This window comes from Gymnodraco acuticeps, unplaced genomic scaffold (genome assembly GCF_902827175.1).
Source record: "Gymnodraco acuticeps unplaced genomic scaffold, fGymAcu1.1, whole genome shotgun sequence".
Classification (NCBI taxonomy): Eukaryota; Metazoa; Chordata; class Actinopteri; order Perciformes; family Bathydraconidae; genus Gymnodraco; species Gymnodraco acuticeps.
The window spans coordinates 1,909,601-1,928,245 of NW_022990335.1; the positions used below are offsets into that span (position 1 = coordinate 1,909,601).

At 41.0% G+C, this 18,645-nt stretch overlaps 1 protein-coding gene across 1 annotated transcript in view; it reads left to right on the forward strand.

Annotated features, from left to right (window-relative positions):
- Positions 1-18,645, forward strand: part of tmtc2b (transmembrane O-mannosyltransferase targeting cadherins 2b) — a 116,107-nt gene that overhangs the window by 78,500 nt on the left and 18,962 nt on the right. Inside the window, exons 6-10 of the mRNA XM_034223290.1 lie at positions 1,503-1,687; positions 2,622-2,700; positions 7,778-7,899; positions 15,193-15,274; positions 17,175-17,289. Coding sequence (XP_034079181.1) covers positions 1,503-1,687; positions 2,622-2,700; positions 7,778-7,899; positions 15,193-15,274; positions 17,175-17,289 — 583 coding nt within the window. The remainder of the gene's footprint in view (positions 1-1,502; positions 1,688-2,621; positions 2,701-7,777; positions 7,900-15,192; positions 15,275-17,174; positions 17,290-18,645) is intronic.

Sequence of the window (18,645 nt, forward strand, 5' to 3'; positions counted from 1 at the left end):
AGTGAGTGTTACGTAGTGATGTCACTATGTCACAGAAGTAAACAAAGGAGTCCAATGGGGGGGTTTCAGGCAGGTGATGAATGTGTGTGAGAGAAACTCCCTCTGGAGGGATCTTTGGGATGTTAGCCTTTGCAGACCTTTTACATGCACACAAACCTATATAACACACTACATGAGAGGGAAACCCCCAAAAGCATAATAGGGTCCCTGTAAGATAACATATTTAAAAGAAGAGGAAAAAGAGAGCGTTTGTGATTGGATAAAAAGACGGTTTGGTTCTTACCCACCTTCTTTGAACTTGATTAAATGTTGAGACCCTGCAGAAGAGCCTTCCAGATTGATCTGCTGTGTCAAGTTAATGTATTCACACAGTCAGACTTTATAGTGAGTTGTTCAGAGAGGCAAGTCCACCGAGACTAATTACTCTCCAGATGCGTATTGATTATTAGATGTTGTCTTTGAAGGAAAAGTTGAACTGGCAACCGAAGTATCTGAGAGGATGCAAAGGTCAAACATAGAGTAAAGCATTAAAGGATAAACACACTAGAAATTATAATTGGTCTTCCTTTCGGCACCATTGATCTGTGAGACTTGAGATCACTGAGACACTTATTTGAAGGAATTAGCCATTCATGAAAAATTGATTTAACACCAAAATTATTTTTCCCAAACAATTTAAATTCTGTGCTCTTATGCAAATTACCACTATCATTGACAGTTGATGACAGCATTTAGTCTTTTTGACGAATTTCCCTGACTTGATTTGTCAAAAAATACAATTTCTATCATGGGCCAATTTCTCAGCACTGCAAAAAGAGAACACAACACAAGCTGGCATCATTAATGTGTTCAGTAGTGATATACAAACAAAAATGTTGGATTGTAAGTGTATTATAGACAATTATCTTTGCACAAACATGTCAGTGTTAGTGTGCTCTTGAGTAAGTATACATACTATTCTTACTAAATAACTAATCCAAAATAAGAAATCATTGGGAGGTGTCAGGACCTTTGAATGAGGCCTAATGAATCCAAGCAGCAGGGATTCTTCTACTGAAGTTGTATTTTCAGCCTGTCACGGAGGTGATCTCTGGGCTCATATATCTCGGCCTCCGTTACGGGTTGTTTCATTTTTTGTCGTTGAAAAGTGTTCCCCTTTCCCCATGTCTGTCGTTGATTGTGTGCACCTGGTGCTCTGTGGTGTCTCCTCCCCCCTCACCTGTGTCCTGTTGGGTTGATTGGGTTGGGCATTTAGGCTCTGGGGTTTTGCTGTTAGAGTGGCAGGTAGTGTGTGTGAGATCCTTGTGGCTGCAGGCTGTGCTGTGCTCAAGGAAACAACAGCAGGATTAAGGCTGTGTGTGTCATTGTGTTCATGCTGTAATAAATGCCCACACCGGGTTATATTTGGGACGTTCTGCCTCCTTGCTTGGTCAGGGCCGCTCAATTGTCAGCTTCACACAGCCAGAACTAACACTACTCTCTGTGTTTTATTTTCTCCACAGCGGCCTACTTGAACACAGGCATCATCCTGATGAACCAGGGTCGCCTGGATGAGTCCAAGCGCACCTTCTTGACCTGCGCTGACATCCCAGATGAGAACCTGAAGGACCCGCACGCCCACAAGAGCTCCGTCACCAGCTGCTTATACAACCTGGGCAAGCTGCTCCATGAGCAGGGACACCAGGAGGTACAGATGTCACTGCAGAACATATTATTAAGAAATGTGTTCGTATTTTAAAACTTTTCAGACTTGGTACTTAGACTTTGCTAAAGTTACACTTCTTTCTTTAATGGCTTTAATGACATTCCCTTCAATGTCCTGTTGTTAATAATGTTTATCATTTATATTTTAGCCCCTGAAATTATCTTAACTTCCTGTAATTTACATGCACAAATCCACCTTGACTAACATTTATAGAACATCTGCAAACACATTTTGTTTAACAAACACCCCCAAAGTTCCCGTAGGAGTTCAACAAGCTTTTCTTTACGTGCAGCATATGCTGGAAAATATGAACCATAGTGAATTAAGATAAGATGCAGGCCGAGGAGCTTACTGTATAGGAAGCTGAGAAAATGCTCATACACATGTTGCAGAAATGCTCGTGTCATAGGGGACTCAGTGTTTGTGCAGATAATCCTCGGGCTGTTTCTTACAAATGTGCTCTCTTTCACGCCCCTAAAGACCTTGCTGCACATTTATATTGTACATAAGCACTGACTGCAGATTCAATAAGGACTTTTATAAATGGTTGGCACGACTGAGGAAAAAGAGCACTTCCTCCCAACCTCTCACCGCAACATTTGCTTCAGCAATAAAGTAGTTCCAGCTCCTTCTACCATTCAAATTGAGAGGGACTCTGAGGTGAATCGCTGGACCTACACTCTATACATACCAGAGTCAATATGTGACACCGCTCTAGTCGACTTAACAGCCGTGACACTGAGGATAGACCCCGGCGGCCCCCAATTCCACGCTGTGGTATTCACTGTGTCGGGGCCCGGTTGCAGGGGAGGGAATGACAACTTACCACAGAGCCAGTTTCTCTCACTGGGTCTCTCCACTCTCTAATGCAAACATCCCCCACCACCTTCTTTATTTCTGTTTGTTTCATTCACAGGAGGCCCTCACAGTGTTCAAGGAAGCAATACAGAAAATGCCAAGACAATTTGCACCACAGAGCCTCTACAACATGATGGGTAAGAGCAGCTTTTGTTTCAGAAGCACAAACATTAAAGCTGTTTTTTTTAAGACCAGGAAAAATGACGGACAGTGGAAATGATGGGAATGAGAGTTCATATTTTGGAGCATTTGGCAGCTATGCAATATACATCTCCTTTGCTGAGAGGACCTGTTTGTCTGTCAGCAGGGTTACTTACACTGAACAAAAATATAAATGCAACACTTTTGTTTTTGCTCCCATTTTCATGAGATGAACTCAAAGATCTAAAACATTTTCTATATACACAAAATAACCATTTCTCTCAAATATTGTTCACAAATCTGAAAAAATCTGTGATAGTGAGCACTTCTCCTTTGCCGAGATAATCCATCCCACCTCACAGGTGTGGCATATCAAGATGCTGATTAGACAGCATGATTATTGCACAGGTGTGTCTTAGGCTGGCCACAGTAAAAGGCCACTCTAAAATGTTCAGTTTTATCACACAGCACAATGCCACAGATGTCGCAAGTTTTGAGGGAGCGTGCAATTGGCATGCTGACAGCAGGAATGTCCACCAGAGCTGTTGCCCGTGAATTGAATGTTCATTTCTCTACCATAAGCCGTCTCCAAAGGCGTTTCAGAGAATTTGGCAGTACATCCAACCGGCCTCACAACCGCAGACCACGTGTAACCACACCAGCCCAGGACCTCCACATCCAGCATGTTCACCTCCAAGATCGTCTGAGACCAGCCACTCGGACAGCTGCTGCAACAATCGGTTTGCATAACCAAAGAATTTCTGCACAAACTTTCAGAAACCGTCTCAGGGAAGCTCGTCGTCCTCATCGGGGTCTCGACCTGACTCCGGTTCGTCGTCGTAACCGACTTGAGTGGGCAAATGCTCACATTCGATGGCGTCTGATACGTTGGAGAGGTGTTCTCTTCACGGATGAATCCCGGTTTTCACTGTTCAGGGCAGATGGCAGACAGCGTGTGTGGCGTTGTGTGGGTGAGCGGTTTTCTGATGTCAATGTTGTGAATCGAGTGGCCCATGGTGGTGGTGGGGTTATGGTATGGGCAGGCGTATGTTATGGACGACGAACACAGGTGCATTTTATTGATGGCATTGTGAAGGCACAGAGATACCGTGACGAGATCCTGAGGCCCATTGTTGTGCCATTCATCCACGACCATCACCTCATGTTGCAGCATGATAATGCACGGCCCCATGTTGCAAGGATCCGTACACAATTCCTGGAGGCTGAAAACATCCCAGTTCTTGCATGGCCAGCATACTCACCGGACATGTCACCCATTGAGCATGTTTGGGACGCTCTGGATCGGCGTATACGACAGCGTGTTCCAGTTCCTGCCAATATCCAGCAACTTCGCACAGCCATTGAAGAGGAGTGGACCAACATTCCACAGGCCACAATCAACAACCTGATCAACTCTATGCGAAGGAGATGTGTTGCACTGCGTGAGGCAAATGGTGGTCACACCAGATACTGACTGGTTTTCGGACCCCCCCAGACCCCCCCCCCAATAAAGCAAAACTGCACGTTTCAGAGTGGCCTTTTATTGTGGCCATTCTAAGGCACACCTGTGCAATAATCATGCTGTCTAATCAGCATCTTGATATGCCACACCTGTGAGGTGGGATGGATTATCTCGGCAAAGGAGAAGTGCTCACTATCACAGATTTTTTCAGATTTGTGAACAATATTTGAGAGAAATGGTTATTTTGTGTGTATATAGAAAATGTTTTAGATCTTTGAGTTCATCTCATGAAAAATGGGAGCAAAAACAAAAGTGTTGCATTTATATTTTTGTTCAGTGTAGTTGAAGGGCGCACGATCGGCCCCGGAAGAACCTATTTAATGTTTTGAGCTGATCAAAATCAGAGCAGATACAAAAATGATGTTTTACTTTCATTACCTTCCAAGATAAATGGCAGTTTTACTGCATTTGATTGGTGTTGGAATAACTATAAAAAATAGTCTGGAGAAACAACACGCTCAATTTGGAACAACCTCTCAGACACGGACATCATGTTGCTGTCTTAACAGGCCAATAAATACAAAATGACTACTGTTGTAAAGCTTACGAGTATACACAAATGTAAAGACAAGCATGTGAATGCACAATTGTAGGTCTGAGTTCAATTGTATTTTTTATTAGATTTTGTGTTATTCCCAGTCCAATAAAACTAATGTTTTGTTTTTAGACAGGGAGTGTCTTAACCAAAGTATACTAAAAAGCATGAGTGGATTACTAATTGCAAGTAACACCCATTAGCTGTCTGACTCTTGCAGCTAGAATGTGTAATAGCCCATGGCTCACTAACACCCAATGCAGAGCAGACTTGAGAATGTACACCAAAATTACAGTTTAAAATCATTTGGATACATTTAAATGTTCCTAAGACCTATAGAATCGTTTGTGATTGTAGATGTCTTTGTCCATGATTGATCAAAAATGCTCAAGAGCAGAATACAACAAGTAAAGCATTTGTGCTGTGAGAAGTCAGAAGACATTAACCTCCAGTTCATATTTCCAGTTGTGAATCTTAAAGGCTTACTGTAAGCCCTTGCTTATTAGATATAAAGATGAAAACGAGGTTAAGCTCAATCTATCTCTCTGCTGCCTTGTGTTAAGGTTAAGCCAGGATAAAAGGCTGCAAAAAGTTGTATGGAGTGCTTGAATAAAGCAGATTTTTAAAGAAATGGTGAAATCTGTGTAAGAGAGACATCAAGTAGCCACCAGTTATATCATTGATTTCCTTGTTTGAGGAATCTATCTTGAATAAATCATGTTGAACATTGTTTTCGGACAGTAGTTAGCTTTACAATATCATGTTAAACTGAGTTAATTTGCTTTTCATTGCAATCCAGCTTGTTATATTACAGCTGTTGAGCAGCTGTTTTCAGCCTCATTATAGCTGCTTTTTACTTTTTTCTCGCTGTCTCCCTCCTGCTTCCTTTCTCTCTTACACACACGCAGCTACTTAAACACACACATACACACTCAAAACCTGGGCTGTGTGTTTTTCAGACTAGTGCCACTGGTTCATATATGTGTTGGCAAAATAGAATTTGACAGAGCTACCGAGATTATGTCAAAATGTTGATGAAAGCTGCAGTCACCGTTAAGCAGCAGCTCTGCGTCTGTAATGAAGGCGCTGAGCCAGAGATCTGTGATTTCTGCAGCTTAACGTTGTTCCCCTCGCTGAACTGATTTGCACATTTGGCACACCTGCTCCTGCGTATCTGCCGTTTTTGCTCTCCGTGCTGCTCTCATGCTGTTTGTCAGACGCCAAGAAGCAGCCGCTTTCATCAGAGGCGGACCTGGGTGGTAATCTGCACCCTGCCGGCCTCGCTCCAGCTCTCTCTGCGGGCCTGAGGAATGTTCCCTTCCGAGGAGCTGCTTTTCAGCTGCTTGGATTCAATGTCACTTCTAATTGCACGTTGACGTTTGCGCTAATCTCCCACAGACGTCTGCTGAAAGTATTTTAGCCACGTTTAAACACATCAGCTAATGAAGCGGTCGTGTCAAAACAGTCAATAACAAACGTGATTTTTTTGAAAAGCTTAATGCCATTGATTGGTGGTAAATATGTGAAATCCAGATAATCCTGTACATGTATTCAACCGAAAATATTCAGTGTTTAAATAATATATTTCAGATTGAAATGACAAATGAAAATGACGAGCTGGATATGGGATGTAAATATTCATATTATTACTATTTACTTTTCTTAATAAAGAGATTACAGACAAGTACAGGGATAAGGCGATAAAGATTTTAAACGACAAGAGAAAAAGGTGGGAAAAAAGTAAAGAATAGGTCATGTGCTTTAACTGGTACAGTATGTAGGTAAAAAACAAAAAGAGAGAGATGATAAATAATTCAATTAATACAGAAAAACTAATGTAATAAAATCATAGGGGGATCAACGATGACCGTTATATTTTGTATCCTCTCATCCATTATTTAGCTCTTTTTGATGTAATCTATTGACAAGGACATTTTGGGATTATATAGCAACACTAATATGGATTTCCCGCTGTCCTAATCTGAAACATAAGGCTGTACTGATGCATATCATTTAAAAAATATATTCTCATGTATTGCTTTACATCTCAAGAGGGGGTTTTAAAGCCTGGAGGTTTCCTTTTTTTCACAATAAGAGGAAGTGATATCTTAAATATGATGTCTTTTACATGCCTGTGTTAGGAGGTTTTTACAGTAAAAGGAGAAAGTGTGTTTTGAAACCATTAAAAGTTTTGATTTAGGCGCGTGACACCTGTTGCTTATCACAGTTTCCTATCAGGGAAGTGATTAGTCCTAATCCTTTTAGAGTTAAAGTTTAGGTCTGCTCTAGCCTAAACAACCCTGACCACTCGTGACATTTAAATAACTGGGATACATTCAATATCTTGCGATGAATATGTCGTAATGTTGATTTTAACTGTGTTGTGTCCAATAACTAGACTATGTTGTCAAATTTGTAGAATAATACACATGTTATTGGACGGCTATGAAAGAGAGGGTATTGTTTTTTCAGGTGTGAGCAGTCAGAGGGTCAGATCCTGCGTTGGGGGAGGTATCGGATGATGTTTGACACATCAGGGAGAGGAAGGGAGGGAGTGTGATATAAACTAAGTAATATACTAGTTTGTACAGCACACTGAACCCTACTTTTAATTGTTCTAAATGAATGAATTTACTGGTTGTGTATGAAATTGTTGCTGTTGTGAAAGACATCAACAGCAGATCATAAATTGTTTCCGCAGCATGATTGTTGTCTCGAAAACAAAAGGTTACTTCAGAGTTTTCTTGACTCAATGAGGGGTGTGAGGCCGGGTTTCGTGCCCCTCCGGATTGAGGTCCGGTCTCACTGCTGCTCTGTCAGGGAAACTCTCATTATTGTATTAGTGTTGTATTATTGGTGTATTGTTTTAAGTGTCGGACCCCAGGAAGAGTAGCTTTTGTCAAGAGCGAAAGCTAATGTGGATCCTAAATAAACATAAACTCTCAGCTGAACAATGGGAAGATGTGAGATGTCTTAACCTCTGACCCCTGACTCGACCCTCGCTCTGCTCTTACAGGAGAAGCCTACATCAGACTGAACAAGCTGACTGATGCTGAGCACTGGTACAGAGAGTCCCTGCGAGCCAAGCCAGACCACATTCCTGCACACCTCACCTACGGAAAACTCCTGGCTATGACGGTAAGATTTCGCTTGTGTGTTATGTTCTTTAACCCTCTTGAGTTTGGTCAAATGTCACCCATTTCAACTTTAATATTTCATAATTATATTATTGGTTTCCTCCTTTTTTTGGAACAAGGCTTCAAACCAGCCATACTTATTTTACACTTTTACATTTATCTATAAAGGTTCTCTTAAAATTGCTACATCAGTGGTAATCCCTACCAAATCTGAAGGTAAATGTGGTCTTTGGACAAAAACATGTTTTACTTTGTGATTAAGAATAGATTGCAAGTTAATGTAATAATAGTGTTAAAATCGTTGTTTAAAAGTGTGTTATGACAAATATGAAAACGTTTAGCCGCCCACTCAAAATATATCCTTTTTCTTTCACAACACAAAGCTATGGCAAGACTATTTTTATTTTGTAAGACCACATTTAAAAAAAATCCTTAACAAGTTGAATCCATTAATACTGTATGTCTGCACTTCAACTGTTAGGTCTGAATTTTGTTTTCCTGGACCAGTTCTCATTCCCTACCTCTCTCATTTATGTTTCCTCTCCTTATTATTACACTCTTTTTCATCTCCCCTGGCCTTTCCTCAGCTCTCTCCAGCGCTTCACTGGTGGTCGTAATGTCCTCCTGAAGTCTCTACAGTTAATCAATAGTGTGCTGGTGAGAAAGAGGGAAAAGATTGGAAGAGAGTGAGCATTGTGAACAACGACGGAAGGTTGTCATGATGTGTTTCTCAAGTTGCTCGTCAGCAATGGGGAGGACTTTTGGATTAAAAACCTTCCCCTTTTTTGCTCCTTCTTTGGTTCAAGTTACTAGGTCTTAAAAAAGAGCTAAAGAAAAGCTGCATGCACAACTTTGAACCAACAGCAAAATGGATATCTGGCATTCGGCAAGCTTTCAGTGTTGCTCTGCAAAATAGAGAATTAAAATCTGTGAAAGGTGTAAAGAAATAAATGGACATCTGCCCAGCATTTTCCAGGACAGATAATATCCTCTTAGGGTCACACAGCTGACCTGTGTCCCAATGACCGAAGAAAATGCTGTTAATGTGGAAAGGTCTCAGAGGTAGAAGCAGTTTCCAATGACTCAGGGTTTAAGAGGAGATGGTCATATGGTCGGGTCATGCAGTCATCCGTTACAGATCGTTGCGAGATAATATTTGGAGTAGAGCTGACCAAGCGGAACAATTATAGAGCTGAAAGGGATGGTCAGGAGAGAAATAAACAAATAAGAAGAAGAGTTGCGCAGAAGGTCAAAAAAGGGGTGGAGGCCTTCACCTCTCTCTCCCCACAGTATGGGCCCTAATGGAATAATGTCAATGTGTTTGCTAGTCTACAGCAGTGTCATCTGGATGTCCTCACAAAGGCTAGAATCTTCCCATCCCTCTTTATTTCCCTTTTGAAAACATCATTATAACATTACATCATTAAAAGATCGATCAGCCCACATTTCTAACGCTCACAGCAGTGTACAAAAACCAAAGTGCAAAAATGTTTCAATCATTTGCCAGACTGTTCATTTGCTCGGTTTAATAACATCTGTCACATAACATGGGAACTCAGATTAGAAGATTAACCAAACCCCTATATCGTTAGGATGAATAATAATCTGGAGCAGCGACACAGTTAGCGTAGCATAGCGTTATTACAGCTGGAAACAGCTGGCCTTGCTAATTCCAAAGCTAACAAAAAAGGATATATATTTGTGGCTCAAGACTTCATAGCGTATCCTCTGCAAAGTTAATGTTGGATATGTGTACAGTATCAATTAAATTGAGCTTCAGCTCCATACGAGATTGATTTATATGTCCGGAGTCAGACTGATGATCAGCTTAAAGAATATGTCCAGCTAACAACACAGATAAAAGTCACCAAGCTGAAATTCTCTCTGCATATAGGATATCATAAAAACCGAATGCTGTCAGCAATAAGAGTCCACGGGAATAACACAATTCTTTAGAGGGGATTGTTAAAACTTGGTGAAGTGGATTCAGGGAAGAATTCAGTGGGCTGTGAAGAGAAACTCATTTTATTTAAGAACATATTATTGATTTTGGAGGAAAGTAGAGCTCAAACCTGCATGGATGCATCCCTGAAGATCTCTGACCATGATGGATGGTAGAGGGTTTTGAACCCCTGTGATTCTGAGTGCAAATAAAGCCTTCAGAGGAGGGACCTTCACTGTTTAGACTGAGAGCGTCTTTATCCATGAGAGAAATATTGAAATATTTCTAAAAGTTCCTACTGATGAATATTAAAGGGGACCTATCATGCAAAATGCACTTTTGTACGTCTTTTATACATGAATGTGTGTCAGGGAACTCACCAAGTGTCAGAAAACACAACTCTCTCTTTTCCTCCATACCCAAATCTCTAAAAACGGGGCTGCAACGGAGCTGATACAGATATGAATTGTTCTGACGTCAGAAAAGGGGTGCTCCGCCTATATGGGCAACTCTCCACCTATCAGGGGAATGGGGGGGTTGGGCCACGGCCATTGCTGCTCAAAAGCGCTGGAGACACTGTAGTACATATGCCAGGCCTGTAAGTAGCGCTGTAGCCTGCCACAAAAGCAGCGAAAAAGACTTCCCGCGCATGGTTGCCCTTCTGTTTATTCTCCGCTGTGGACGCTCTGGCTCCTTTTCTCCCTCCCCGAGGCAAGCGTTTGCTCCTGCTGCTGTTATTCAATGCAATCCCTCCCTCGCTGTAATTATCTCTGGTAGTCCACCAGCAGATGACAAACACCCACCTCTCCGCCTCTTCCAAGGGACGAGGGGACCGTGCGGCAGAGTTTCAGTTAAATGTTTTCGCCGGTCAACATGTCCGTTAAAGTTTAAATCTTCCGGACAAAATTTGAAAAGTGCCGGTCAAAGGTCTTCTTTGCTATTTATTGAGCTTTAAAACAAATGAATAATGACTCGATATAATAATATAAGAATAATACACGGAGGACGGAGCCTATCTTTTCCTCCCCCTCTTCTGAGAGCCCAGCAGCTGATCAGAGCGCGCTCCCCTCTCCTGCAGGGGAGCGTGGTCATTTGCATTAAAGCTATGTCACAGAATCAGCCCTTGCAAAAACAGGGCTGGAAAAGAGCAAATAGAGTGAAATGAGGCATGGCTAAAATGCATGATCTGTTTGGTATTTTGAAAAAAATACTTCACAGACATGTTTTATATAGGAATGGCCCTACAATATATTTGTAAAATATAGCATGATAGGTCCACTTTAAGTAAAGGTATTTTCATAGTAACTTTACCATTTGTCTACTTCTTGGTTTTTAACTGTTGCCCTCTTGTTTATTTTGGATTCACACATCAGAAGTAAGAGCTTGGACTGAATGCTCCAAAAAACAGATACGTTAAATGGAACAATCATTAACTGAAAAAATACATTTGAACCTAAAAATGTTAAGACAAAAAATATCATGGTACCCAATGACACTTACGATGTAGCCACCTACTGAAAGTGTCCATTATACTCCAAATCAGAGAGTAAAAATAAATATGAATGTGACTAGCAATTGAGTCCATTAACTCATTAGAAATATGTTTCGCTTCACATATTTTTTCTCATAGGCTTAAAAAAATTGGGACTGTTTTTTTTTTTTGTAAACACAAAAGATAAAGAAATACAAGTTAAAGGCACTACTGCTTTCAGGCCTGTAGGTTGCCGCTTGGGTACCATGTAATGTATTCTCTCTCTGTGTTAGCTATGGGCTCTGCCTTATGACAACAGCATTTAAGTGTGATCAAAACCAGCGCAGGAAGTTGACCTGTCAACCAGCACCCTACTTCTTTCATCCTCTACTTCCGCACTCCCTATGGCACCCCTGTGAGTGATGAAGACGGTTACGATACTGTCAGGAGTTTTGAGGTTCAGATCCCTGCGGGGGGAGGTAGAGAGACCGCGAGATAAGGCTTGGCAGCAGGGTCAAAGAGGGGTGAGAGGGGGACACTGGAGTTAGCTGAGATTGTAGCTGAGGAGCACAGGAGTGATTTGTGGAATAGGGGAGGACAAAATAGGGGAGGAAGGGAGAGTTAATAACCCAGATCGGTATCATCCCCCCCATTACGCTGACCCCTCCGCTGATACGCCAGCGGATCAGGATGGGATTCTGCCCTCTGTAGCCTTCACATTGCAGGTCAGAGATGGACACGGCCGCCCCATTGGATTCAGTCATCTACTTGTCATTTCCTCAGCTAATACAGTATAGGCTCCATTCATAATCACCTCTTCATCCGCGGAGCCAGAGCTACATCTGCAGTTTATCCGATGGTATCAGGAGATTTGAGCTGTGAGGCACGCACCAATAAACTCAGCATATGTGTGACAAAAGGGAGGATATTGTATCCACATAGAGAGCTGACATGAATGAGGACTTAATGGAAATTGTGGTTTGAAGGGTGGTTGGCATTTTGTTATTGACTTCCTTTATTATTTTTGTGTTTTCCGCCCCCCTCGTCAAGCTAGTGGCCCCAAGGTGCTTTCAATTCAACAAAGAGGGAGTGTTGTCATGTAAAGAAATGGGGAAAGGAAGTGACAGCAAACAGGCTGGCTGTGGATTCCATTGATTCTCTTCTTAGAAATACAACTGTGTGCCTTTTATTAGCCCTGAGGTCGCATACAGTAGTTACTTTTTTAGCACAGGTTCCACTTTGGGGGGAAATATCCTTTCCTGCAAGCAAACTAAATTAGCCTTTGCCATGATAATGCGTCTAACACTTGACTAAGTTTACTTTCATTGTCCCTAATCCCAGAAAAAATAACATCACTTTTTTTGAATTGTCAGGGGATTCTAAAAAGCCTATTAGCTGTCTTAATAAAGCACTTATAAGTGTTAGGCTGTACTCTGTGTTTAGTGCCAATACATGTTTACCTGTAAGGATGAATAATAATAATACATTGTATTAGTAAAGCACCTGTCATTGCTAAAAGCAATCCCAAAGTGCTACAAGAGGCGTAATATAAATAATTGTCTCCTTAGGTTAGCAGCATGATGACATTAGCATTATGATGACATTAGCATTTAGCTCAAAGCATGGCTGTAGACCTAGCCGCTTAAAGACCTGACCCATGATTCTTAACCTACTTAATACATATTATACTTATTGACTGAGTTTGCGAGGCAGATGCTACACATCGGCTAAAGACAAGATCATTTATGTCTTCCTTGCCTTAGAATTGTTGGTAATTTCTCTGCAGAAAAGTGGAGAAGTAGGTAACTCATTTTAATTTGATAATACGTCTGTGGTTGACTTTCCAGAGAAAAGAGATAGAAAATTGAGCATCAGAGATTGTTGCGTTATGGTTATATCATTTTGATAAAGACATATAGGTGAGCCAAAGGCATCGTATTCCAGTATTTGAAGGTGAAAGAGAATGGAGTTGGCTGTTTAAAGGGTTCAACATTAAAGTAATATAACAAGTGGTGTTACAAATATCCTCTCAAGGGATTAATAAGAGCTGTAATAACATTTATTTTAAGATGAGAAATCAGACACCCTTTTTTTCCCTCGCTGCTATATATCTTACTCTGGGCATGGTACAGTATCCATTTAAGTACTTAGACGTGTCATAATGTAAATCCTCCATCCACTCACAAGTGCAACTCAATTTAGTGTGTGAAAACTTAATTCTGAGGTTTAACAAACAGACATGGGTCTGTTATTATAAAACCAGCTGGCCCTCAAACATACACATTCCTACATCTGTGAATAAGAGTATAAAAATACACAGAGAGGATTCTTTGAAGACTGGAACCGGGATCGCTACTTGGACACTATAGACTCCACTAAACATGTACTTAGCTATGGGATGGTTTTCAAGGGGAAACTCCACTCAGATATTTACATTAGAAAATTATGTATTTATTGAATGTACAGCTCACTGAAAATCTATACACTTGACTAAGTATATGTCATTAATGTTACACTGTACTGATTGGATTGGAGCCCACTCTTCTGTTTGACTAAACTGAAGCAATTTGCTGTATTTCCCAGGGTTTATATACCTTATTTTTTCTGGTTAATGCAATATTTATTTTATTCTAATTCATCTTTTATATTTTGATGGTGCACATATATATAGACACATACCATATATATTTAATCCTTCTTAGAAACATATATAAATACATACATACTGTATCAGTACATAGCTAAACACAAACACAATTGCATATTCATCTTTCAATAACATTTCATTTTGAGCCTTATTTTCAATCAAATTATTCCACTGTTTCAAATATTATTTGTCTTAATTTCTAATTCCATAGATTTTTATTTTCATAGATTTATATTTTCCATTTCTAGAATAATGTTTACATTTGACTTCCAGTTGCTGAGTAAAAGTAAAGCCATATTATAGGTCTCATAACTTCAATTTGAAGCCACAAAAACATTTCTGATGTTCAGCTAGTAATATCCACAACTATCATATCTGATGATTTTGTTTTAACCTAAAGCCTTTATAGACTTGGCATAACTCCAATTTAATCATTTATGTTTTATTCATGCAGAGGTAAATATGTTAGCGAAACTCACACTAATGACTGCATAGTTAATGCTAACCCATCAGGCTTTACAGATGAGTACACATTGTTAATTGTTGATCAGATGGCATCTGGGGCCCATCGGAGAGCAGGGACGTGTCCAAGTCCCAGCTGGCACACTATTGGCCAGCTGCACTGTTCAGTTGGTTACGTGTCAGTCTAAAGGAGCTGAGGGAGTTCAGAAAGTCCACAGGGCTTCAGTGATGCTTACTCTCCATCCCCCAAAAGCCTGGAACAACACACAGATTAAAAACCTCTGTGTGTGCCCTCCAGCTCTGTGTTTTTGTGAACCTAAAGATCCCTATAGATGTATGACAGCCTTCACCGTTGTTGTCCCCCTCCTCTCTTTTCCACCCTCTCGCTTCGATTCCACCCGCTGCTCTCAGTCTTGTTTCACAGCAGCCAGGCCACACACACTGGCAGGCTGTGGTTATCCTCTGGAAGTGTAATGTGCACGGATAAAAGTGTGTAATGAACAAGCCTTTGACCCGCTTGGTCTGCTGTGCCAAGCATGACAGTGTGTACTCTGACAGGAGGACACATGAGCTTAAAAGAATAACACTCGCGGTCGATGTGTTTCGTGTCAATTTATTAAGATTTATTGTTAAAGTAGGTCTGTGGTTTGGAGAGGGACATTGGGTATACACAAAGGTATTTTGGCTGTTGAGTTCTTGCGGTATTTTTATAATGAGTAGTTTTGAGGAGCAGTTGAAAAAATAATGACAGTGTTTAATCCGTCTCTCTCAGGGCCAGAAAACAGAAGCGGAGAGGTACTTCCTGAAGGCCATCCAACTCGATCCCACAAAAGGCAACTGCTACATGCATTATGGTAAGCACAGATTCATTTTTACTACATTGATTTGACTTATCCTGCCATTATTCTTACATTCTCAAATATTATATTCTTCAAATTAACACATACACGCTGCACGTGTGAGCACAAAGGCAGGAACTTCCACACCTTGGCTTGTTGTTGTTCAGACAACAGTGGTTTGTGATACACCTTCCCATAATCAGCTACAGTGTCAGGTGGAGGATAGCAACAAATTAAGATCGTGACAATTACGGCGTCTCTATTGTCTTCCATTATTTACATGTAACTCATGGCACTGTAACCTTTCAAATCCAATCACTGCCACAGTGAGGTTGTGTTGGAATGAGCTGATAAGTTAAATACTTCCTTCATTTTAAAGTCTTTTAAACCTAACCTGTCTAAAACAGGATTTTATGATGAAGTGATGCGTCAGCTCGACATCAATGCACCGGATTAATGGTGGGTTTTTGCATTTTCGTAAACGTGTATAAGTTGTCAGCTTTAAAGGTTAAGAACGAAAATGAGATCTGTATTGATCCACATAAAGAAAGTGTCATTGCAGAGGCAAAGAACAGGATATAGATGGACATTTCCTCTTGGCTGAGGCTCAAGGTATCTTTCACAAAATGTTTTACTGCGAGCTGGGTGCTAGGGGTTTTCAGCTGTATACATTAAACAGTGTAGCACAATAAAAACACGAAAAAAGGATGTTTACCATTAGAGCTGGCGAGCTAGTTATTTCGAATGAATGGTTAAGGACTATGTTTTAAAAATAAAAATCACTTTTTTAGTTGAACTAAGGTAAACAGAACAACCACAACCTCCATGATCTTGATCCACATACAGTAGTTAATAGTAAAATGTATAAAAGTAAAATAGTAGACAATACATTTTCTCCAGAGGCATTATTTGTTTCTATTGAAATAAGTAAAGTTGTTGAAAGTTAATAATGTATTTTTGTTCTGTAGGCAAAGTTTGTTGTTTAGAAAGAAAATCGATTAATATTGTAAATCAATTTTGATGTGAACAAAAACTGGAATTACATTTTCTAGCCTATTTGGCCATTTATGTAGTGTTGGAAATGTGTAATTTAACTATTTTAACACTCGTTTTTGTCTGATAGTTACCATATGTAATTGACCAGAAACTAAACAAGTCAAAGCTCAAGTTTCCCACATACCTGGAACTGGTTCTTCTACAAAGATAGATCTTGCAATACTCTTAAAAAGTCACACTGACATTTACATGATAAAATACTGCATACACAACTTTGAATGTATTAAAGGAATATAGCATGACACTGCCATTTATTGATGCAGAGACCATCTTTCCTTTATTACCCGTAGCTGTGCTTTGATTTATCATAAACCCCCATAACAGCGGAGGTGTTTGTAACCTGGAGCTGTTTTACACTAAGTCTCCCTTTACATCTGTTCCTTAACTCAGGCCTGGACTCACGGCTTCAATTTCATCCACGGTTATTAAGGAAAATATGCTACGGTTCACATAGTGGTTTAGCATCCTGGTACAGTAGTGGGGCTAAGCTAAGTCAACAGGGTATTAATTCCTCTTTAAACCTGGCCCTTACCAAGGGCTCCACCTTCGGTTCACGGCCTTGTCAGGCTCCAACAACTCCAACTCCAGCCACACCCGTAATAAGACGTGAACTTTCCGCGAGGAACATTTCCATCTTAAGGAAACAGAACAGTCCGAACAAATGGGTCTGAGAGATGGCCAGAGAGCGGTGGTGTGTTGCGCTCATATCTTGTGTTTCAGCATATTATTTCTGGAGCAGACCAGGCTGTCCCTCTCTTAGGGCCAAAGGCAACACTGGCAGACTGTGTATCCCTCTGAGCCTCTGTGGGGATCCCTCAGTGTTTTAACAGCGCTGCCGTTCTCTCTTCTGCCCTGCCAGGTCAGTTTTTGTTGGAAGAGTCTCGGCTCCTGGAAGCGGCGGAGATGGCAGAGAAAGCCGCGCGCCTGGACAGCGGGGAGTTTGATGTGGTCTTCAGTGCGGCCCATATGCTCAGGTGAGTGTTTGATGGGAATTACTTTCTGTTAGGATCCTGCACAGACACAGAGACACGGTATGTATATAATTCAAGGAAGAGATGGGTGGGCCTTGGTTTTCCACGGCTGAGTAGAAAGGAGGCTGTGTATGAGAGAGGGAGGTCTACTGTCTGCACGGTTTATCCAGAGCTTACACTACTCCACAGCCAGTGTGATTTACTTGGCTGTACTTTGTAATCCTCTTTTCTTGCTGCACTGCCAGCCTGAGAGCTGCTGGTTTGCCTTTGCGTGCTGTGCAACTATGTGTCTTCATATGCTCTCTCTATAACCCTCTCTCTCTCTCTGTCTCTCTCTCTGCCTGTCCTGGCTCATACTTGAAAGTCTGTTTCCGAATTAGTGCAAGGTTCAGATGATGAGCTTGAGCGCTAAATCTTTAGCAGTCCACAAGCTGTTGTGTTTCTGAACTCAAGCCATGGAAATGTGTAAATACTGTCATGTGCCAGCTTACAGTATGCTGCCCCACTGACTGAATAAACCTACCAAATTATACAGTAGGACTCAGTTTAGAGATTCCCTTTTTAAAACACATCAAGAGCAGCTCTTTTAACTTTCGTTCTTGCCGAGAGTTAAGGGGAGAAACTAGATACCATTCTCATGAAGCCAAAGCCAGGGGCCGGTTAGCTTAAACTGCATTTCTACTGCATGGTACGGCTCAGCTCTACTTCACTCAAATCTTTTGGTTTTTCATTAGAAACAGTTGTGGCTAGTACCTGGTGCTTTTTGTGGTACTTCCTGTTCCAAGCGAGCTAAATCAACACTAGAAGGTAGAATAAAAACACTGCAGAGCACTGATTGGTCAGAGAGACTTGTCAATACTGCAACATGGGACATTTCTCTGTTTCGTAGAGGATGAAGAGGACATTGTACCAAAAGGCAGTCAAATTGATGACACATAGAAAATTAAAAAGGGGCTGTATTATGATTTGTGGGGTTTACCTTTCCTGTAATGTGTTATACAGGTTTTTGGGAAGAAATTACAAGCAACCAAGTCAGAAAAACTGCTTTCGTTAGCCTCTTATTAGCTCTGTAATTCCAAGTCAGTTAAATCCAGAGTTTCTGACTGCAGCAATATTGCCCCATGCCCTAAGATGTCTAACTGTTCATGAAAGACCCTTCATTCATGTCCTGAGTCACAAAAGTTTGGAACTGCATTACTCTATAGCAGAACGTTGCTCCATAGCTCTATGTAAGACTTTCGTAGGACCTATGTAAGACCCAGCTGTTTTATAGCTCTTCACCACACCAGTCCCATCACGCAAGATCTTCACCACCAGCAGCTTTCAGCATTGAGTCTCTTCCAGGGTCTGGACCCCTGG